Genomic DNA, 21,903 nt, shown 5'->3' with positions numbered 1-21,903 from the left:
AGGGAAATTCATATCGTTATCGTATCGAAAACGTACGGTACGGTATCATTTCGTATCGAAAATTACGATATATCGAAAATCCGATAATTTTTCAATATTTTTCAATATGATACGAGCGATATATCATTTTTCCCATATTTTTCCCCAACCCTATATTACATAGATGATGGATTCAACTATTCTCTTCCTCGACAAACCATAATCTTCATTTACCGCCAAAACCCACCCGCATTTATGATTAGCCAATCGCTACTACTCCGCTGCATCTCGTGGGTAAAGTATAATTTCTTTTTCTTTTTCATTTTCGTTTTCTTTTTCCTCAAAAAGAAAAAAATATATAATTTCTTCATATAAAAAAAATCCTGATTTTATAGATTTAAAACAACTATGTCCAATTATGGAGGTGTTTATTGAGAGATAATGATTAAGCAAGTTGAAATTTTGAGATCCAAGGCAGTGAAATTAATGTTTCCCATCAATTCAATTAAAACAACTATAAATTTACACCTCATTTATTCCAGAATTTCCTCATTTACCGTGTAAAAGCGAACATGCCTCTTCAATTCTGACTGACTCACTCACTCACTCACTCACTCACCACTACCACCTTTCTCTTCCATTCCTTTGCTCATCATTCATCCTACGACGTCGTTTCCCCATTACTACTGTGAAAGTGTGTCCATGCAAACTACTGGAGCTCGGCTTCTGAGCTCGGAAATGAAGCTCGGCTTTGAGTCCGGTTGTGATCGAGTGGTGGAGCCTCGGCAGCTCCGAGAAGAGATCAAGAAATAAAGCTCGGCTTTGAGCTAGCCGAGAAAGGCAGTTCGGTTGATAACCGAGAAAGGCAGTTCGGTTGATAGCCGAGAAATGCAGTTCGGTTGCTAACCAAGAATGGCAGTTCGGTTGATAGCCGAGAAATGCAGTTCGGTTGCTAACCAAGAATGGCAGTTCGGTTTTAGCCGAGCAGCGGTTATAACTAACTTTGGGAAATAGAGTTAGTTGGATTTTATTTCTTGATTGCATCTTGTATAAATAGCTCGATAGAGCTCAGTAGTGAACGACGTAGAACACAGATTACACACACAATTAGAAGAGAATTCTTGCACTAGCTAGCGTTTGCTTAGAGTGATAGATTGTGAGTGTGAAGTTCTTGTATTGAGAGTTCCATCAATAAGATTCCGGTCATCTTCTCCGTGGACGTAGGTGGATTATCACCGAACCACGTTATATCGTTTGCGTGCTTTATTTCCTCGTTCGTGCGTGTGTGAGATCGGCGGTATCACGACCCAACAAGTGGCGCCGTCTGTGGGAAGACTTCCACGATTTGCCGATTGATTGGTTTCTGGGTGAGTTCGTGTCTAGAGGTTCCGTTGTATAAGCTGATCTTGGCGATTGCCCACCGCTCGTTTTGAGAAATGTCTACAGCCAAGTTCGAGGTGGAAAAGTTCACCGGGAGAAACGATTTTGGGCTGTGGAGGCTGAAGATGAAGGCCATCTTGATGCAGCAAGGCCTATGGGATATCTTGAAGAATGAAGGTGACGCTAAAGAAGGCAAACCTGATGCTGATGAAAAGGAGAAGCAAAGGCTTCAAGATATGCAGTATAAGGCTTATAGCACCCTGATCTTGAACCTCACGGACAGGGTGCTAAGGGAAGTTTCCAAGGAGGAGACGGCTGCAGGAGTATGGGGGAAACTTGAGTCATTGTACATGACCAAGTCTCTGGCGAACCGGTTACATTTGAAGCAAAGGCTTCTTGCTTTCAAGTTTTCAGATGGGAAGAGCATTTCTGAACAGCTCGAGGAGTTTGGGAAATGCATAGATGATCTTGAGAATATCGATGAGGTCATTAAAGATGAGGATAAGGCATTGATGTTGCTCAATTCCCTGCCTAAAAGTTATGAGCACTTCAAGGATGCAGTGCTTCTTGGAAGAGAAACCAAGGTCACCTATGAAGAGATTCATTCTGCATTGAAGATGAAGGAATCGCAGAAGGCTAATAACAAACAAACTGATCCAGTAGCTGAGAGTCTGCATGTGAAAAATAATCAGAATAAAAGGGGTTCCAAGAAGAAGTTCCAGAAGAAGGAAGAAGGTGGAGTATGGAAGGAGAAGAGAAGCTGTCACTACTGTAAGAAACCGGGCCATTTAAAGAAGCATTGTTTTGCTTGGAAGAGGAAACAAGAGCAAGAAAAGGCTGGGAACATAGAGACTGCTGATCTGGCTCAGGATGTTGAAGATAATGAAGCTTTGAATATCCACTCAGGGGCCAAGATTGAAGAATGCTGGATCATGGATTCAGGGTGCTCCTTCCACATTTGCTCACACAAATCTTGGTTCCAAGAATTATCAGCTTGTGAAGGATCAGTGATGCTAGGAAATGATCAAGTGTGCAATGTCAAGGGCATTGGGAACATCAGATTGAGGATGAAGGATGGGAGTATGAAGACTCTCACAGAAGTCAGATTCATTCCTCAAATCAAGAGAAATTTAATATCTCTTGGAATGCTAGAGTCAAAAGGGTGCAGATTCAACTCTGGTGATGGGATCCTCACAGTAACAAAAGGCACCAGAATTGTAATGGAGGCCCAGAGAAAGAACAGCCTATACTATTTGCTGGGTGAAACCGTGGTTGATGCTGTGAATCTTGCCCAGACAGAAGACCTGCATCTATGGCATGCCAGGCTTGGACATGTGGGTGAGAAAGGCATAAGAGAGCTGGCTAAACAAGGAGTGATGAAGTTAAGTGCATCAGACAGCCTAAAGAAATGTGAATCTTGCATTCTAGGAAAGGCAAAGAAGCTGCCATTTTCTGGTGGGAAACACACTTCATCAGCCCCATTTGTGTATGCCCACAGTGACTTGTGGGGGCCATCCCAAACTGAATCCATAGGTGGAGGTAAGTATTTCATCTCCATCATAGATGATTACTCAAGAAAAGTGTGGATTTACATTCTAAGAGAGAAGTCCCAAGCTTTTGAAAAATTTAGAGAATGGCATGCTAGATATGAGAATGAAAAGGGCTCAGTGCTTAAATATCTAAGGACTGATAATGGCATGGAGTTTCTGTCTGCGGAGTTTGATAGTTTCTGTAAGGTGAAAGGGATAAGAAGGCATAGGACCGTGCCAAGAAATCCTCAACAGAACGGGCTGGCAGAAAGAATGAATAGGACATTGCTAGAAAGGGTGAGGTGCATGCTATTCTACTCTGGAATGCCAAAGAGATTCTGGGCAGAGGCTGTCTCTACTGCAGCTAATCTGATCAATAAGTGTCCATCATCTGCTATATCCAATGAGACCCCAGATCAAAGATGGTATGGAAGCCTAGGTGATTACTCAGCCTTGAAGGTGTTTGGGTGTGCTGCTTATGCACACATTAAGCAGAGTAAATTGGAGCCAAGGGCAAAGAAATGTGTGTTGTTGGGATACCAAGATGGGGTAAAAGGATACAGATTGTGGAATTTGGATAGAGAAGGCAGAAATATCATTGTGAGCAGAGATGTGACATTCAATGAAGAGGAGATGCCATTTAAAGATGATGGGAAGCCCTCTGGTGGTGGCAGTAGCTCTGAAATGCAAAACCTTGAGTTTGGTGGAGAATCTGCTGGAACAGACACTGATGAGGATGTTGTGATCACAGGAAATCAAGAAGAAGGTGGAGCAACTAGCTCTCAACATACTCAGAACACAGGTGAGCAGGAGTCACCAGTGCAGCAGGCTGCTGCAGCTCAAGGGGCCAGAAGAAATCCAAGAAGAAATGCAGGCCTACCTAGCAGATTCTCAGATTATGACATGAGCTTCTTTGCTCTATGTGTAGCAGAAGTACTCATGTTTTCAGAACCCTCAACCTATGAAGAAGCCATGAGTTGCAAGGAAAGTCAGAAATGGATCAAGGCCATGGAAGAAGAAATAGAGTCCTTGCTGAAAAATGGGACTTGGATTTTGGTGACTGATCCAGGGACTCAGAAGCTGATCAGTTGCAAATGGCTGTTTAAGAAGAAAGTAGAGGTGGGGGAAGTTGAAAGCATACGGTTTAAGGCAAGGCTGGTTGCTAGAGGATTCACACAAGTAGAGGGTATTGACTACACAGAGGTGTTCTCTCCAGTGGTGAAGCACACTTCCATTCGGATCTTATTGGCCATGACTGCTCATTTCAACTGGGAGCTGCATCAACTTGATGTGAAGACAGCATTTTTGCATGGAGATCTAGAGGAAACGATCTATATGATGCAGCCTAAGGGTTTTGAGAAGCCGGGAGAAGAAAAGAAAGTTTGCTTGTTAAAGAAAAGCCTATATGGGCTCAAGCAAAGCAGCCGGCAGTGGAACAAGAAGTTTCATGAGCAGATGGAATTGATGGCATTTGAGAGATCCAGTTTTGATAGCTGCGTGTATGTCAAGAGAAGTGGAAATCTAATACTGGCCTATCTACTGCTGTATGTGGATGATATTCTGCTGGCAGGATCAAGCAAAAGTGAGCTGCTGTCTGTCAAGGAGGAGTTGAAGCAGAGATTTGATATGAAAGATCTTGGGGAAGCCAAGAGAATCTTGGGTATGGATATTGTCAGGAACAGAAAGAAGAAAGAACTGAAATTGGTTCAGGCTGATTATATCAGAAAGGTGGTAGAAAAATACCAGGTAAGGAGTGAAAAGTCAGTATCCACTCCATTGGCTAGCTGCTTCAAACTCAGTAAAGAACAGATGCCAAAGACAGCTGAAGATAGAGAAGAGATGAGCAGGATACCCTATGCAAATATAGTGGGAAGTGTGATGTACTTGATGATATGTACAAGGCCGGATGTGGCTCATGCCATAAGCGTTGCAAGCAGATATATGGCTGATCCAGGTAGGGATCACTGGGCAGCACTAAAGTGGATTCTGAAATATCTGAAAGGGTCTGTCATGGTTGGCTTGAAGTTTGGTGGTGGAGTTTGGTCTGAGGAGAGGGAAGTCCTAGAAGGATTCTGTGACTCGGATTATGCGGCTAACTTAGACAACAGAAAGTCTCAGAGTGGTTACATCTTCACACTATATGGCACAGCAATCAGCTGGAAATCAAATTTGCAGTCTGTGGTTGCACTGTCCACAACCGAAGCTGAGTATATTTCTCTGACTGAGGCTGCAAAGGAAGGAAAATGGTTGCAAGGAATCTTGGAAGATTTAGGAATGAAGCTGGGAGCAGTGAAGATTAACTGTGACAGCAACTCAGCTATATGTTTAGCAAAACATCAAATGTTCCATGAGAGGTCGAAGCATATAGATGTGAGGAGACACTTCATCAGAGATGAGATTCAAAGTGGAAAGATCAATGTGGTGAAAGTTCCTACCGAAGAAAATGCATCAGACATGTTGACAAAATCTCTGCCAACTTCGAAATTCAAACATTGTTTGAAGTTGGTTGAGATTGTGGAGTGTTGAAGCTTGTAACAAGGATTGAGAAGGGAATCCAGATATTGATGGAGTTTTGCAAGGACAAGGTGGAGATTTGTGAAAGTGTGTCCATGCAAACTACTGGAGCTCGGCTTCTGAGCTCGGAAATGAAGCTCGGCTTTGAGTCCGGTTGTGATCGAGTGGTGGAGCCTCGGCAGCTCCGAGAAGAGATCAAGAAATAAAGCTCGGCTTTGAGCTAGCCGAGAAAGGCAGTTCGGTTGATAACCGAGAAAGGCAGTTCGGTTGATAGCCGAGAAATGCAGTTCGGTTGCTAACCAAGAATGGCAGTTCGGTTGATAGCCGAGAAATGCAGTTCGGTTGCTAACCAAGAATGGCAGTTCGGTTTTAGCCGAGCAGCGGTTATAACTAACTTTGGGAAATAGAGTTAGTTGGATTTTATTTCTTGATTGCATCTTGTATAAATAGCTCGATAGAGCTCAGTAGTGAACGACGTAGAACACAGATTACACACACAATTAGAAGAGAATTCTTGCACTAGCTAGCGTTTGCTTAGAGTGATAGATTGTGAGTGTGAAGTTCTTGTATTGAGAGTTCCATCAATAAGATTCCGGTCATCTTCTCCGTGGACGTAGGTGGATTATCACCGAACCACGTTATATCGTTTGCGTGCTTTATTTCCTCGTTCGTGCGTGTGTGAGATCGGCGGTATCACGACCCAACAACTACTGCTCTCAAATCAAACACCACAAGTCTTCTTCACTTCCCTCACTCTTTCTCTCTCTAGTCCACTCCATGAGAGAATCCTCCCGCAACCACCGCCGCGGCCACACCATCAATGGACTCCCCAATTCCACCGACGACAACCTAGATCTCTTCTCCAAAAGCCGCCGCAGCCTCTCCCTTGCCCCTTCCGACGGTATGCTATTTCTCTATTATCTGCATCTACTAGCTTAACTTCAGTAGATATATCACGCCTCTGCCGTTTGCTTTGATCTCGCGCTCATTTTTGTGTTTTGTGTATAGTCTCGCTGAAACTCGGGAGGCTTTCGCTTGGATCCGCCAAAACGGGGAGGACTGGATTGGATGATTTGTTGTCATCCGCTGATGGAGGCAAGCACGATTATGATTGGTAACTCTCTTTTCAATTATTACTTTCATTTTTTCCGAATCAGATCTACCTTACTGTTTCCCAATCAATTTCCATTTCTATCACTCTTTTACGGATCAAGCCCTAGGATAACTTGATAATCACTCTAATCAACCTTATTGAAGACTAATTTGGCAGTTGAATTACTACTTCTTATGAAAATTGAATCTGAATTTGATAATCATTTTTTACAACCAATAGACTTTATTTAGGTGATACAAGGATGAATCTCAAGATAATTCGATTCATCTTAGATTTAAAATATTGTTTGTTGAGGAATTTATTTGTAGATAGATGTAGGAGGAGGCTGTGTCTTGTTCAATCACTCCTACCTATTAATCCTCATTTCCCTCATCTGATAGGCTTCTTACTCCTCCGGGAACTCCGTTGGTCCCTGCTTTTGATGGAAAAGAATCGCAGGCTGGTCTTATGGCTCCAAGATGTGGTCCGTTGAACCGTTCAGTCTCGACAGCCAAAGCTTCCCGGGTATGCCAATTTGCCATGCTATATTTACTCCCTATCTCTGCTGCCAGTGTGTTTATTACTTTTTTAGTTCTATCTTTGTTATTTTTGCTGAACTTGACTTAATATTTTTATCTCATTTACTTTGGTTTGTTGAGTGAACCAAGCTAATTATATATGTTAGGGAATCTACGTTGTTTTTTAATGTCGCAACTACAACCAGAGTTTTTTGTTTCCAGTTATCAGTGTCTCATTCAGAGAGCAATCATGTGGCAAAACCAACTCGAAGCAGTTCGGTGACCAGGCCTTCTATTTCGAGTTCCCAGTATAGCACCTATTCCAATAAACAAACATCCATTCTCAACACAAGTTCTGCTTCTGTTTCATCTTATATCAGACCGTCTACCCCTACCAACCGCTCCTCCTCAATTACAAGGCCTTCTACTCCTTCGCGTCCATCAGTGTCGAGATCTTCTACTCCTTCTAAACCCCGCCCTACACACAGTACCTCTTCGATTGATAAACCAAGAGCAACTTCGAGACCATCTACTCCTACTTCAAGGCCTCAAATTTCTGCAAACTTGAATTCCCCTGCTCCTCGAACTACATCAAGGCCATCAACGCCCACCCGTCGAAATTCGGCGCCATCATATTCTCAGTCTGGACCATCAACCCCTGGGGGGCGTAGTCTCACAAATGGGAAAACTGCAACTCCAGTTTCACGACCGAGCTCCCCTGGACCACGAGTTCGGGCTCCATCACAACCAATCGTACTCCATGATTTTCCACATGATACACCACCTAACCTTAGAACTAGTTTACCAGATAGACCAATATCTGCCGGGAGGTCCAGACCTGGTGTCGCTCTCACTGGAAAAGGGAATGAAGAGCCCATCACAAACAATGCTAGCGTCACTAGGCGACAGTCATCTCCAGTGGTAAGCAGGGGAAGAGTTGCAGAACCCACTGGAAGAAGCCGAACACTTTCCAATGGACCATTGAATGATGTCGTTGACTCAAGGAGAGAGTTGTCATCTCGGAGACCTGCAAAGACATCAACAGATAGCACAGGATTTGGCCGTACTATCTCAAAAAAATCCCTTGACATGGCCATACGGCATATGGTACGCATTTTCCTTAACGATATTTGATTTTCTAAAGTCTAAACCGAGGGTTGATTAAATCCTGTTCTATATGTGGCAGGACATACGGAATGGCAACAATGGGTTTCGAGGATCGAATATTTTCCCTCAAAGCATTCGATCCAGCAACCAGAAAGTACACCCAGGTACAGCGTCCAGCAACGGAAGCCTGTCCGTGGCTGATAACAGCAGCCGATTTTCCGAGAGTGGCAGCGAGGAAGACAAGTCTCAGTCTTGTGCGAAATTGAGCAACATTGATATTTACGAAAGTTCACGGTACGACATGATTCTTCTAAAAGAAGATCTGAAGAACACAAATTGGCTACATAGTATTGATGATAAGTCTGACCAAGGATCCATCTTCGATAATGGATTTGAACTTCTGCCAGAACCATTTGATCCTTTATAGGTTTTATGGCTATTTTTTTCTTTATATTTTTTTTTCATGAGGCGCATTGTTGTACGAGCTATATTGTGGTCATCTCCCCATTTGAAGGGATTCATAAATTTTTTTTTTTTACTTATCAATTTTCACTTGGTTATCTCTTTACTCTAGTTTTGGCTGGCTTAATTGAAATGGAAATGGTGGTGTTTCAATATTATGAATTAAACAGGAGTGGGTTTCAATTTCATGGTTTTTTATATTCATGTTGTACGTTGAATCTTGTTATTTGCATATTAACCTTAATGAGAGACAGACATTAAAATCTCAATGAATAAGTCATTAGAGTGCATATTATAATTATTAATTAAGAGTACACTGCCTCCACCCGATATAGTTTAGCCTTTGGATTTAAATGGGCACTGCCACTCACTTGAACCGCGTTGCGATTTAGCGCTTTTTAGAGCATCCGCAGGGGTGATACCACGCAGTCCGTTCGTCCGTGCCAGCGGCGCGGAGCTGCCCGATACATCGAGTACGTCCATGCCAGAGAGCAGCACACGTGTCAACGCCTGATTGGCCAACGGCAATGCCGTTGGAATTTCCTTTTTTTTTAAAAAAAATCAGATTTTAATTAAAAAATCCGATTAAAAATAAAAATATGTATATTTTCCCACTTCCCAAAAAATTATATCCGTTTTCTCTCCACTTTTAATTTATTTTTCAATTTTTTTCCCCAAAAATTCACATTTTCATCTATAAATACTCTCACTTCCACACAAAAAATTTCACACCACACTACACAATTCTCATCTAAATTCTCTCATTTCCATTCTTACCATTCTCAATCTTTCTTTCACTCTTACAACAAAAAAATGTCCGGCTCCGGTGATCACCCCTCAGACTCTCGCGGTTGGAACCACAAATGGTTCGGCTCGCAACCATTTCCTAGTTCGGAAACAAAATTTTTGGCCCCTTCTCAAACCCAAAGTTCGCAAGCTCCGGGTGGCTATCGGCCTTATCCGGTGGACGACCAAGATGCCCTCGATGGGCAATACGGGTGGGCACCCGAACCTAGAGCGGGAGGGAGCGGTAGCTCTCAAACTCCCCATCTTCTTACTCGTGGTGTCCGCACCCCGTACACTCCGGGGGAGATGGATCAATTATTCAAAGCGTTTTTGTCTATCTCCGAAGATCTGGAGATTGACACGAATCAATCCGGGGACCATTTTTTATGGCGCGTCTGTCGCCGGTACAATCAAAACCGACCGGCTGGAACAATCGAGCGCAACGAGAGTATGGTGCGCAATGCCATATATACAGAGCCAACGGAGAAATCTAAAAGTTCCAGGGGTATTACCTCCAGGAAGAGCAGTCGGCGGGGAGCGGCAGAAGCGAGGTCGACATCATCAGTGCCGCGTTGGCGACCTACCAATCCCAACACTACAAACCGTTCAAGTACCTCAATGTTTGACAGGAGGTGCGTGTGCATCCGAAGTATAGGGGAGGCGTATCCTCCTCCTCTAGTTTCTCCAGCAAACGGTCGAGGTCGGTATCCCTATTCGACGCCGGCTCCGATAAGGTGTCCACCCAGCTCGCCGGAGCTAACTTGGGTAGCCCCGACGCCGGCCCGATTAGTTCCCAACGCCGGCCGCAAGGAATGAAGAAGTCGACGGCCAACTGCCGTCGCGCCGCGACTCCATCCGCCCCCGATCCCGCTCCCTTTGTGCCACCTCAACCCCCAACAACTCGTTGTGGGGGGTTTTGGCCCCACTCAATTTGGCCGATAGGTCAACTATGACCCCCGAGCAACTTCGATCGCATGTGGCAATGATACGGGGTCTCCAAAGAATAGTCTTTAATTATGTAATAACCGGATGAATAGTCTTCCACGGGGGTATTTTTAGCTTTTAATTATATAATTTTTATTTTTAGGAGTTTAATTATGTAATTTTTAATTTTTAGGATTTTAGTAATTATGTAATTTTTATTTTTTTTATAATTTGTAATAGTATTTCGGGTAATTTTAATGCATTTTAATATTGTGGAAATGTTTTTATTTAAATTGAATAATACAATAGTAGGACTCTTGAGCTTGTCCTTGCGTAAGAGCACGGGTGTGGATGTTGTGCTATTTCCTAAGAACAGAGAGTAAAAGTGGGTCCGAGTCCACATCCATGCTCGTTGGTAAGAGCACGGATGGGGATGCTCTTAAAAGCTAGAATCAAGTCTGTTTGAAGCGAAACCCTGGCCCCAGCCAAGCACCAACTCACTTGAAATTATATCATGTTATACTTATTTCGTTTATTCTCTTTCATCAAAAGATTTTATCTAGCCAATGATTGTATGTAAGCCGAGTTTTGCAGTTGTGGTACACGAACAACACGGCCTCATCTCCATTTAACGACTGAGGGCGTGTATTTGATCTATTGTAACTGATAAAATTGTGTGTATTACATTAGATAATGATTTAAACTGTGTCTTACATTAGATAATGATTTAAACAGTATAGTTTAGAACATTTAAACAAATTTTTGAAGCCAAATTTTGATGCAAATTTTTTCATATTCACTGTGTTTGACATCGTTGTGTATGGAATGCAAAGTGTGAGACATCATATGTATCTTATAAGATCATCATTATTGGCCGAGTTCTTGATATCTTAGGTTGTCTTTTCGCTAGTTATTTCCGACAATCGATTTTGAGTTGGGCTTCAAAATTTGGTGTTGAACATACGGCTTTGGTTAGCTACTATTCTTCTTGCGGTCGTTCATCTTCGTTCCCATTATGTTGTGTCTATTTCGGCTCTGATTGGTCATCTACTTTCATCTCTTGTGGTCATTTCCGAGATGGATGTTGAATTTGTGATGTCGAATATCATGTATCTAGTCATCCCCTTCCCTTCCCTTCCCTTCCCTTCTCTTGCGGTGTGTTCCTTGGAAAATAAACTCCTTTCCTTATGCTACAATTAATGTAAAAACTAATTCAACCTAGTTAATTTTTAATTAATAATAAATTAATTACTATATTCAACCTTAAATTATTCACTACCAAATAATTACATTAGTGAGCATCAAATGCCCCGAAAACTCCTTGGCACGATCATCCAATTTGCTCCAAGAGACGGGCATGGATAAACACTTCCCTGATTTGCACCTCTTTGGCCGGAGTCACTTGCTCTTCATCGCGTGGCGCTGCTCGGGCCGTGGCCCTCCGCCTCCCCGCCTACGGCCTCCTCGGCCCTCTCCCGGACAACACCCTGGCAAGGCTGGACGCCCTCGCCACTCTCAGCCTCAGATCAAACTACCTCAACGGGACCCTCCCGACCGACCTCCTCTCTCTCGACTCCCTACGCTATGTCAATCTCCAACGCAACAGATTCTCGGGCGCCATCCCTTCCTTCCAGTCTCCCCTCCTCAATGTCATTGACCTATCCTTCAACTCATTGACAGGAAACATCCCTCAAACAGTACAGAATCTCACACATCTCACTGCTTTATTCTTGCAAACCAACTCCCTCTCTGGCTCCATCCCTGACCTCACCCTTCCTGACCTTGTGCAATTGAATTTCAGCAACAACAACCTCAATGGCTCCGTCCCATCTCACCTCCAGAGGTTCCCTGCTTCTTCATTCACTAGCAATTCCATGTTGTGTGGGAAGCCACTCCAGACATGCCATGTAGAATCACCACCTCCATCTCCTTCACCTTCGCCTCCACCTTTGTCTCCACCATCTCGAGATCTCTCCCCATTTTCCCCAACACTTCCTCAAACACAAAAGTCGGGCAAAAGCTTAGGCACATCAAGAATAGTTGTCACACCTCAACCCCTCTGACGTATACTCTTTTAATAAATAAATCCATTATCATATAAGCAATCAATACACGTGTCTAATTCATAGAACACTGGCGGGCTGCGAAGTTGCGGTTTTTATTCAAGTTATATGGAAGAGATAACTGAACCGGATGGATCAGTTAGCAAATGTCGTTGCCACTTGATCAAGTTGATCTCGCTTTCGCACGCCACCAATGTAATTTATAAACTCCCAATTTTGCACTACTTTAACAATAAAGCGGCAAGTTCGGGGTCGATCCCACAGAGAAGCTAGTGTATCAAGTGTGTGAGTAGTGAACAAGGGGGGTTGGCTGCTGCCACGCTTTACTTTTGGGAATTTTTAACTACTGATTTTAACTTAGGAAAAAAAGTAACTAACTACTTGCTCAAGGGAACTTTAACTACTGGGTCAAATAAATCTCATACTGGAATGAAAATTAACTACTCAGAACAGTAAACACGATGATGAAAACGAAAGCAACTTTGGTTAAAACTAAAACTCAGAACAGTACAGCGTGAAATTTAAACTAAGCTAACACTTCGGAACTATGAAAGCAAGTAAACCGAGGAGATCCTCGGCGGGAAACTTAAGAATACGCCGACAGATATCAAGTATTCTGCAGCGCTCCTTCAATCGCCCTTTCTAACTAAGCATTACTTTATCTAAGTTATCTAGGGAACTGAACTAGAGAGCTAAACTAAAGACGGAAAGTAAAGGATCCCCCCTTTTAATGTGGTGACACATCCTCTATCTATAGGCTCGGCACGACCTCAAGCTGGATAACGATCTTGGCAGGGAATATTCGCCCATGCTGAGAGTGCGCGACTCATTGATTGCTACGTGCTCTCCTTCTAGAATGACGACGCTTTTCAGTAATAGATTCGTGACGCAGCTCTGTCCTTGCGTCTCATATATCAGCATGTGTCCCCTTCTAGAACGTTATCATTGATAAGAGAATGATGCGCACCACCAGCTCATAGCCTCATGTGTCCTTCTTCTGAAACAGTGGTCCCCTCCTTGACTGCTTGATTACTCCCCTTGATCAACTCCCTCGATATTTGGTCTTTTTTGCCTATTGTACTCGCTTGATCAGTTTGGCCTTGTTGCTTTGGTCAAGCGGCATTCCTGCATATTTAACACTTGCTTTGCGCGATAAACTGATCAAGTAGCGTACATTTTACCCCTAAACTGATGCATGAAATGAGCCTTATCAAACACCCATATTATATAAGTTCAAACAAACACTTATCTTATACATATTTCAAAATATCCTGTAAAGTAGTGGAACCCTCTCACCACTCTATATACGATACATTTATCTACATGCAAAAAGATGAGGAGGAGAAGGTTGCCAATATGCGTCAGCCGCCCGAACCTGATAACACGTGGAGTTCCTATGACCCACGTCAGTCAAAACTTTACTGGTATCTTATTCCTGAAAATTTTAGTGGTTTATATGAGCTACAACTCAGTATATATAAATTTTCACCTTTAATCTCACATGGTACAAACATCAAGCATATTCTTTTATCAATACATATAATCAGAAACAATGTATAACATAATTTAAAAACAAACCATTTCATATTCATATGCATATGCCACTCTATTCAGTTTATTATTCTGTAACAGGTAAGCCTGGTATCTGCCCGGGATTTCCAATGTGATTGACCCTTAGGTCCTATTATGATTTGACCCGAAGGTCCCACTGTAATTTGACCCAAAGGTCCCAATATGATTGACCCGGAGGTCCCACTATGATTTGACCCGAAGGTCCTAATATGTTTGACCCGAAGGTCCCAATATGATCGACCCGAAGGTCCCAATATATTCACTGTGATTTCAGATCCAGGGCAAAACCGTCACAGATCCTCTTTAATCCAATGCTTCACATAATCGGTATCATAAATATATCATTTGCACCAATAACATATCCACATCATATTCCATCAAATTATCCAATATATCTAAACAAACATGTCCATTTCAGCAATCAAATATTCATATCATATTCGACCATCAAAATCAAATAATCCATATCAATTTCACACCATATAATCCAATAATTCACTCCAATTCAACATATAACAATCAACCACATAACACATGTAAAACTAAAAGTGTGATTTATACACACCTGATACAGATAATCTAGTTGAGCACTTGTTCTTGCTTCACGATCTACGATTCTTGATTTATAACCATCGATCCTATAAATTTTAAATGCATGATTTAATTGAGGATGAAAAATAACTATATAATTAATATCTACCTATAATCAAAATATATACCATTGTATATATTAATAAAATGAAACATACAACTAAAATTAAGTGTGTATTGTGCAAATTGTAGCTTAAATGAATTTATTGTCTACTTACTGAAACTTTTCTCTTTACTTTTGTTGTTCCTCTAAACTTTCTCAAACCCTTTCTTTCTTTTGCTAACTATGCAACACACCACCTACATAAATAATAATATAAGAACGTAGTACATTATACTAACAAAACGTACATAAACAGTACATAAACAATTTGTTGAATGCATGTAACTTTCTATCCAAATACATGCATAGATATTATATTTATAAGTGCGTATATAAGTATTAGTATTGTATGGTACACAAACACATGCACACATATTTAAATAATTATGCCATATATACAGTATTTACACATTCATATTTAAAATTCTCGTGAACCAAAACTATCTATATATTTGACTATATTGAGTCGTCATAACCATAAATATATTCTCTATGATACACTTAATATCTATGTAGTAAAAATGACAATTTAATATGCAATGACAATATAATATGATAATATGCAAAATAATGCTCTATACAATAGTTGCTCTGGGAGTAGGTGGGGCCGCGGTGGCAGCCTCGGCACTGTTAGTTTTCTGCTTGAAGCAGAGACGAGGAGCAGCAGCGGGAGAAGGCAAAGGGAAAGCGGCTGTAGGGAGGAGAAACGAGATGACTAAGGAGGAGTTTGGGAGTGGAGTGCAAGAGGCAGAGAAGAACCAACTGATATTCTTCCAAGGTAGCTCCTACAGCTTCAATCTCGAGGACTTGCTGCGAGCCTCAGCCGAGGTGCTGGGGAAAGGAACATACGGAACAACGTACACAGCTGTATTGGAAGAAGGAACGACGGTGGTGGTGAAGCGCCTCAGAGAAGTGATCTCCGGGAAGAGAGAGTTCGAGCAGCAGATGAAGGCCATTGGCAAGCTTCAACCTCACCTCAACGTTGTTCCTCTCCGTGCTTACTACCATTCGAAAGACGAGAAGCTCCTAGTGTACGACCATGTACCCTCCGGCAGCCTCTACACACGACTCCATGGTACGTGCATAATGTTGCAACAAATCCTATGTTTGGTAAAATGGAGTAGTTGATATGAAATTGAATTTGAAGAATTTGTACACACACATTATACACACATATGTACACAAAATACACACTCGTACACATTTTATACAAAATACATATACTATATACAAATACACACACTTCACATACTGGACACTCTACACGCTATACACACACTTCACAAATTTTGCACAAAATACACACACTATTCACAAACTGAAATTTCAAATTTGGTTTAGTTTTTCGGTTGGGTTCAATTTAAACTTTTTGCAAATTTCAGTTTTTTCAATTCGATTCGGTTCGGATAGAAAAAAAACTTAAAAGTGAAAAAAAATATCCAAAAATCTAATGCTTGAAATGTGTGATGTATATAATGTGTGGAGTGTGTGAAATGTGTGTAGTGTACGTGTGTAGTATGTGAAGTGTGTGTAGTAGTGAAGTCTGTAGTGAGTGAAGTGTGTGTAGTGTGTGTGAAAGTGTGTGAAATGTGTGAAATGTGTGAAATGTGTGAAGTGTGGATTGTGGATGTATAGTTAAGCTATTTAATTGATATAGAATTCAAATTGTGGAATTGAGAGGATTTGGAATTGATTGTGGTACCAAACATTAGATTTGGAATTGAAGGCTCCAATTCTAATTTCACGCCTCCAATTTCATATACCAAACGCAGCCTAAATATAAGGCTCATTTGACAAAGTGGTGTTATCTTTGAAGCCAATAGAGAAAATGGAAGGATCCTTGATTGGGAAAGTAGAGTCAAGATTTGCCTAGGAGCATCCAAAGGAATAGCACACATTCACTCATGGAAACATCAAGTCTTCCAACATCCTTCTCAGCCAAGACACAAATCCTTGTGTTGCAGATTTTGGGCTCACTCCTCTGATGGGAGTCCCCACCACTCCATCCAGAGGCGCTGGCTACCGAGCGCCAGAGCTCATCGAGACAACGAGACATACTCAGAAGTGTGATGTCTACAGCTTCGGTGTTCTGCTTCTTGAACTACTCACAGGCAAATCACCCATTCAGACACCGAGTCAAGAGGATATCATGGATCTTCCGCGATGGGTCCAATCCGTCGTGAGAGAGGAGTGGACGGCTGAGGTTTTCGACGGTGATTTGGTCAGATATCAGAGTGTTGAAGAGGAAATGATGCGGATGCTTGAGATAGCAATGGCCTGTGTAGCAAAGGTGCCCGAGATAAGACCCGCTATGTGTTATGGAGATTTACAGAGAATGTGAACAATCGGATTTCCTGAAAAGCGTGAAACACTTTCAGATCAAATCAATTTGGCGGTTCTACCAATATTTGATCGGATACAATTCAGGTTTCGAAGATATTCGTACGTTGATTCTCTCTTACTTTTTGAACCCAGAAATCGATCATAAGAAGAGGCTGAAAACGAAGAGTCACGTCTCTTCGTTTCACAACTATTTTTAACAGTTTTTGGCGGGAATAATAAATTGCAAAATAGTCCTTCAACAGCTCGACCCCAGCCAGGGGCTCTGCCCCTTGGACCCCGCTACTCGGGGGCGCTGCCCCCGAACCCCCGTCTAATCATAACGAATCCAAATAAGTGTACACTCCGTACTTCCAACTTATTTGATGTCTCATTATTATCACGTTGATCAATCAAGTTAATCCAATTATACTAAAATATCCAACAATCCTCCCCTATTTTAGTGTAATCCTTGATTAACTAAAACAAGTCATCTCAAAATTCAAACTTTTGCATAAATGAAATATCGTAACGATTGAATTTCACCTTAATACATTATACATTCCATACATTCGAATACCCATGGTGTCTCTAAGGATTGAACCATGGGAACTCACTTTGAATACACGAAGATAATGTACACAAAAGTTTTACATATGAATATGTTCTATCTTGACACTATATTTACTAGCCTATGTCCTTATCGTTCATAAACATGTCGAAGCCAAGTCCTAGCTTCTTGAAGCGGCTAATCTTCATGCTTATATAGGTTGTTCCTTTATTCTTGCACCTACATATGCAATTTTTCAAAAGAACTATTAAGAATATATACATTCAACCTCCTTGACTTGTAGGTTTGAACACATACCTTGGGATGATTCTTCAATGTGTTCCAATCTCCAAATATCAAGCCTTCCACATTGAATTCAGCATCTAGTGTCATACTAAATGGGAATTGGGTATCTTAATATCAGAGATTTGTAGTCGACTTTAATCCCATCCCTATAGCCGACTTGTGCACAAGATCTCTACTTAACCCTTTGGTCAAATGATCGGCTAAATTGTTGTGAGTTCTCACAAACTCCACAGATATCACACCATCCGTAATAAGTTCACGTATCATGCTATGTCTAACACCTAAGTGTCTTGACTTTCCATTATACACTTGACTATATGCATTAGTCAAGGTAGATGCACTATCGCATCTGATAGATATAGGTGATACCGGTTTAGGCCACAATGGAATTTCATAAATTAAATTTCTTAGCCATTCAGCCTCTTTACCAGCTGCTGCTAATGCCACAAACTCCGGTTTCATTGTTGAATTCGTGATACAAGTTTGTTTCTTTGATGCCCAACATATAGCACCACCTCCAAGACGGAATACCCAACCATTTGTGGAAGAATGATCTTCCATATTGGTAATCCAACTTGCATCCGAATAACCTTCAAGAACATAAGGAAATCCAGAATAGGACAAACTATAATCCATGGTTCCTTTTAAGTATTTAAATACTCGATTCATTGCTTGCCAATGGATTAAACTTGGATTGTGAGTATATCGACTCAATTTTCCAACTGCAAAGGCTATATCGGGTCTAGTACTAATCATGGCATACATGAGTGATCAAATAGCCTTTGAATACTCAAGCTAATTCACAGCAACTCCTTTATTAGGCACGAGTTTTGCACTAGGATCAAAAGGAGTCTTAACTGGAGAACAATCTTTGAAATTAAATTTTTCCAACACCTTCTCAATATAATGTGATTGAGAAATGAAAATTCCTTGTTCTCCATATGTGATCTTAATTCCAAGAATCACATCAGCCTTCCCCATGTCTTTCATCTCAAACTTAGATGACAAAAATTCCTTTGTTTTATCCACTTGATCTTGGTTAGTACCAAAGATCAACATGTCATCTACGTATAGGCAAATGATCACCCCTTTTCCAGTAGTGTCGAATTTGCTATATACACACTTGTCTGCTTGGTTTAACACAAAACCATTAGACAACACCACGCCATCAAACTTTTGATGCCATTGCTTGGGGGCTTGCTTTAGTCCGTAAAGAGATTTAACCAATTTACATACCTTATGTTCATTATCAGGCATGACAAAGCCTTTTGGTTGTTTCATGTAAATCTATTCATCTAATTCACCATTCAAAAAGGCAGTCTTAACATCCATTTGGTGAATTATTAGATTATGTATAGCAGCAAGTGCTAACAATAATCTAATGGTGAAAATCCTTGTAACAGGAGCATAGGTGTCAAAAAAATCAATTCCTTCCTTTTGTCTAAAGCCTTGGATAACCAATCTGGCTTTATATTTGTCTATGCTTCTATCCACCTTCAATTTTGTTTCGAAAATCTATTTACTATCCAAAGGTTCACACTAAGGTGGTAAATCAGTCAGTTTCCATGTATTATTTTGGATTATAGAATCCATCTCATCTTGGATTGCCTCTTTCCAAAATGCAGCATCCCTTGAAGCCATAGCTTCTTTGTAGGTCCTTGGATCATCACCAATATTAAAACAATATTGATATTGAAAATTAATTTCATTTCTTGATCCTTCCATCAAGTACAATTGGAAATCATCACCAAAAGACTTAGCTTTTCTTGCTCTACTACTCCTCCTAACCTTAGGAGGTGTATTAGTCACTTTGTCGAACAAGGAGCTATCGGATCCCGGGAACCCGCCGTCGTCCAGCAATAGTCCCATGTTGTAATCATTCTTGCTTATTTGTTCACTCATGTAGTCATTCAATTAATGCAACAACACAGCAACCATCCTTTCACATATTGGTTTCTATATCAGTCTATATTGTTAATCTACAAGTGGAAAAGAAGATGGCATTAGTATTAAATTTTAAAACTCTATAAATGAGCTCTCCCTAGAAAACTACTATTGTTGTATAAAGAGGTTGTTAGAGAAATCTAACAATGTAACATTGCATCTTTCTGCACTTGACAATTCCCTTTGTACACTACAAAAAAAAAGTTTAATTACCGACGGAATTACCCATGGAAAAAGGTGTTACCTTCGGATTTGATAAATTACCGACGATGTTACCGAGGGCATTTCTGAAGGACATAGCTAAAAATAAATTACCTACGTGTAATTTACCAATGGAATTATCCATCGATAACACAGTTTACCAACAGAAATATTGGAATTACCGGCGGAATTGTCCGTCGGTAAATTTGTTGTTTTTGGTAGTGGTAATTGTTGAATTTTCTGTTCACAACTATACTGAAAAAGTATAGAACTATACAAATCATGCATGCTGACAGAAATGGAGAATACAACAAAATTAAAGAATTTACCAAAATCCCTAGATTGCACAATGGTACAAGATTACCTCTTTGTGGATCAATGCTTCTTTTTTCCTTTTCCAATTTTCACCAGTCTCTACTTTAACTGCTTTATTCTAGCTTGTATAACTATAAGCAAACACGAACACATACTAATACTAGTACGCTTTGAGTTCATTGTCTAAATAAAAGAAGTTTGAAACTGTATGCATCTACAGTATTCAAGAAATCTAATTTCAGTGAAAAAGTTCAATTACCTTGTTATGCAATGATGTGATTTTTTCTATTTTTGTTCTAGGATGGCAATGGAATTCCATAAGTGTTTTGCATTTTTTTAGATCCCCAGTTTGTGAGCGACGCATGTCCCTCATGTGTTGTCTTTTAATGAATGCATGAGGGTCATGCGTGTAGCTGACGACGCATGAGCGTCATGCGTTTCTATATTTTTATTTATTTTTATTAAACGATGCATGAGGCTCGTGCGTTTTTTTTAACTACGCATGAGCCACATGCGTCTCTATCTTAAACAAAACTCGTAGCTAGAAGCAGAATGCTGCGTGAAAAGAAAAGTAAGAAGCAACTCGTGATTTCTAGGCGATTTTGGTTCTGTTAAGTTTTCTTCAATCTTGCAACATTCATCTCTTTTTCATGTTTATTTCATAATATTAGGGTTTACAATAAAATTGTCTCTACTTTACTAAATTAGGGTTTATAGAAAAAAATTGTCCTCAATTGTTGTTATTTTGTATATTTTTTATTGATGCAGAAATCATGCAAGTATTTGTGAGTTTGTATTGGGGTGGTAGAATAGTCTAACTTCCTCAATTGGGTATTAGTTATGATCCACCTCGTGCGAGAGGCTCCATCGTATTGAATTTGTGTGTTTCATATTCTGAATTAGTTGCAATGATATGTGCTACAATGAAAATAATACGAATCAACACGCCATTGAAATATCGTGAAGGCATTATTTAGTCTTTGCTTCCGATATGAGTTATATATGTACTGAGATTTACATTGATGAAAGTGTGATGTTTATATTCAAAGAGGCTCAAAATTCTAGTCGTCATATTGAATTATTTTGTTGAGTATTCATGATACAAGCTGAAGATATTAGCGAGAATTCGCAGGATAAAGGAGGTCCGTTTGCGTAAGGAATTCCGTCGAGCAACCGATGAACCAATACAAGAAAAGTAAATTGCAGAAAAATAAAAGACGATAAAAGATAATTATATTTCTTCAATGATTGAATGATATGGAATACTCCATATGTGGGGATACAAAAATATCCTACCAAAATAAAGTAAATCAAATCATATCATATATGAGAATTTCACAAATCCCAGCAGTTGTTGATTATGCGTATTTTCTATTCTCTTTCTTCTCTTCACTTGATCTTCATGTATCATGTTTTTATTGTAATTCTGATCTTAATTATCAAGGTTTTCTACATTAAAATTTTGATTTTGTAACTTTGTTGCTCGTGCGAATGCAGTATAAGTAGAGAACATGTTGTGATTTTTTTTTTGTTTACTCGATTTTTGCTTGTTCTGAGTTTTCAAGATGAAATTGGTTTTGAAATTGTACGTTCATGTAATTGCTAAAATAAGTTGAAATATTGGTATTTGATTATGAAATGGTGTGT

The 21,903-nt window shown here is 40.4% G+C and overlaps 1 protein-coding gene and 1 pseudogene across 1 annotated transcript; both read left to right on the top strand.

Annotated features, from left to right (window-relative positions):
• Positions 1 to 6,128: 6,128 nt before the first annotated feature.
• LOC121801385 (DNA-directed RNA polymerase II subunit RPB1-like) lies at positions 6,129 to 8,693 on the top strand. The gene is made up of 5 exons (XM_042200866.1): positions 6,129 to 6,303; positions 6,411 to 6,516; positions 6,897 to 7,020; positions 7,236 to 8,120; positions 8,200 to 8,693. The coding sequence occupies exons 1-5, from the start codon at positions 6,180 to 6,182 to the stop codon at positions 8,545 to 8,547; spliced, it is 1,587 nt and encodes a 528-aa protein (XP_042056800.1). The 5' UTR covers positions 6,129 to 6,179; the 3' UTR covers positions 8,548 to 8,693.
• A 2,676-nt stretch (positions 8,694 to 11,369) lies between these two features.
• LOC121800914 lies at positions 11,370 to 21,455 on the top strand (annotated as a pseudogene).
• Positions 21,456 to 21,903: the final 448 nt, after the last annotated feature.

This window comes from Salvia splendens, chromosome 4 (genome assembly GCF_004379255.2).
Source record: "Salvia splendens isolate huo1 chromosome 4, SspV2, whole genome shotgun sequence".
Lineage (NCBI taxonomy): Eukaryota > Viridiplantae > Streptophyta > Magnoliopsida > Lamiales > Lamiaceae > Salvia > Salvia splendens.
Note: the sequence above shows the minus strand (reverse complement) of the source record. Positions and strands in the feature narration are given on the sequence as shown.

Coding starts and splice junctions, on each gene's coding strand:
- LOC121801385 (XM_042200866.1), top strand. CDS start 6,180: ATGAGAGAATCCTCCCGCAACCACCGCCGCGGCCACACCATCAATGGA. Junction 6,304..6,410: donor CTCCCTTGCCCCTTCCGACG/GTATGCTATTTC, acceptor TTTTGTGTATAG/TCTCGCTGAAACTCGGGAGG. Junction 7,021..7,235: donor CGACAGCCAAAGCTTCCCGG/GTATGCCAATTT, acceptor TTTTGTTTCCAG/TTATCAGTGTCTCATTCAGA.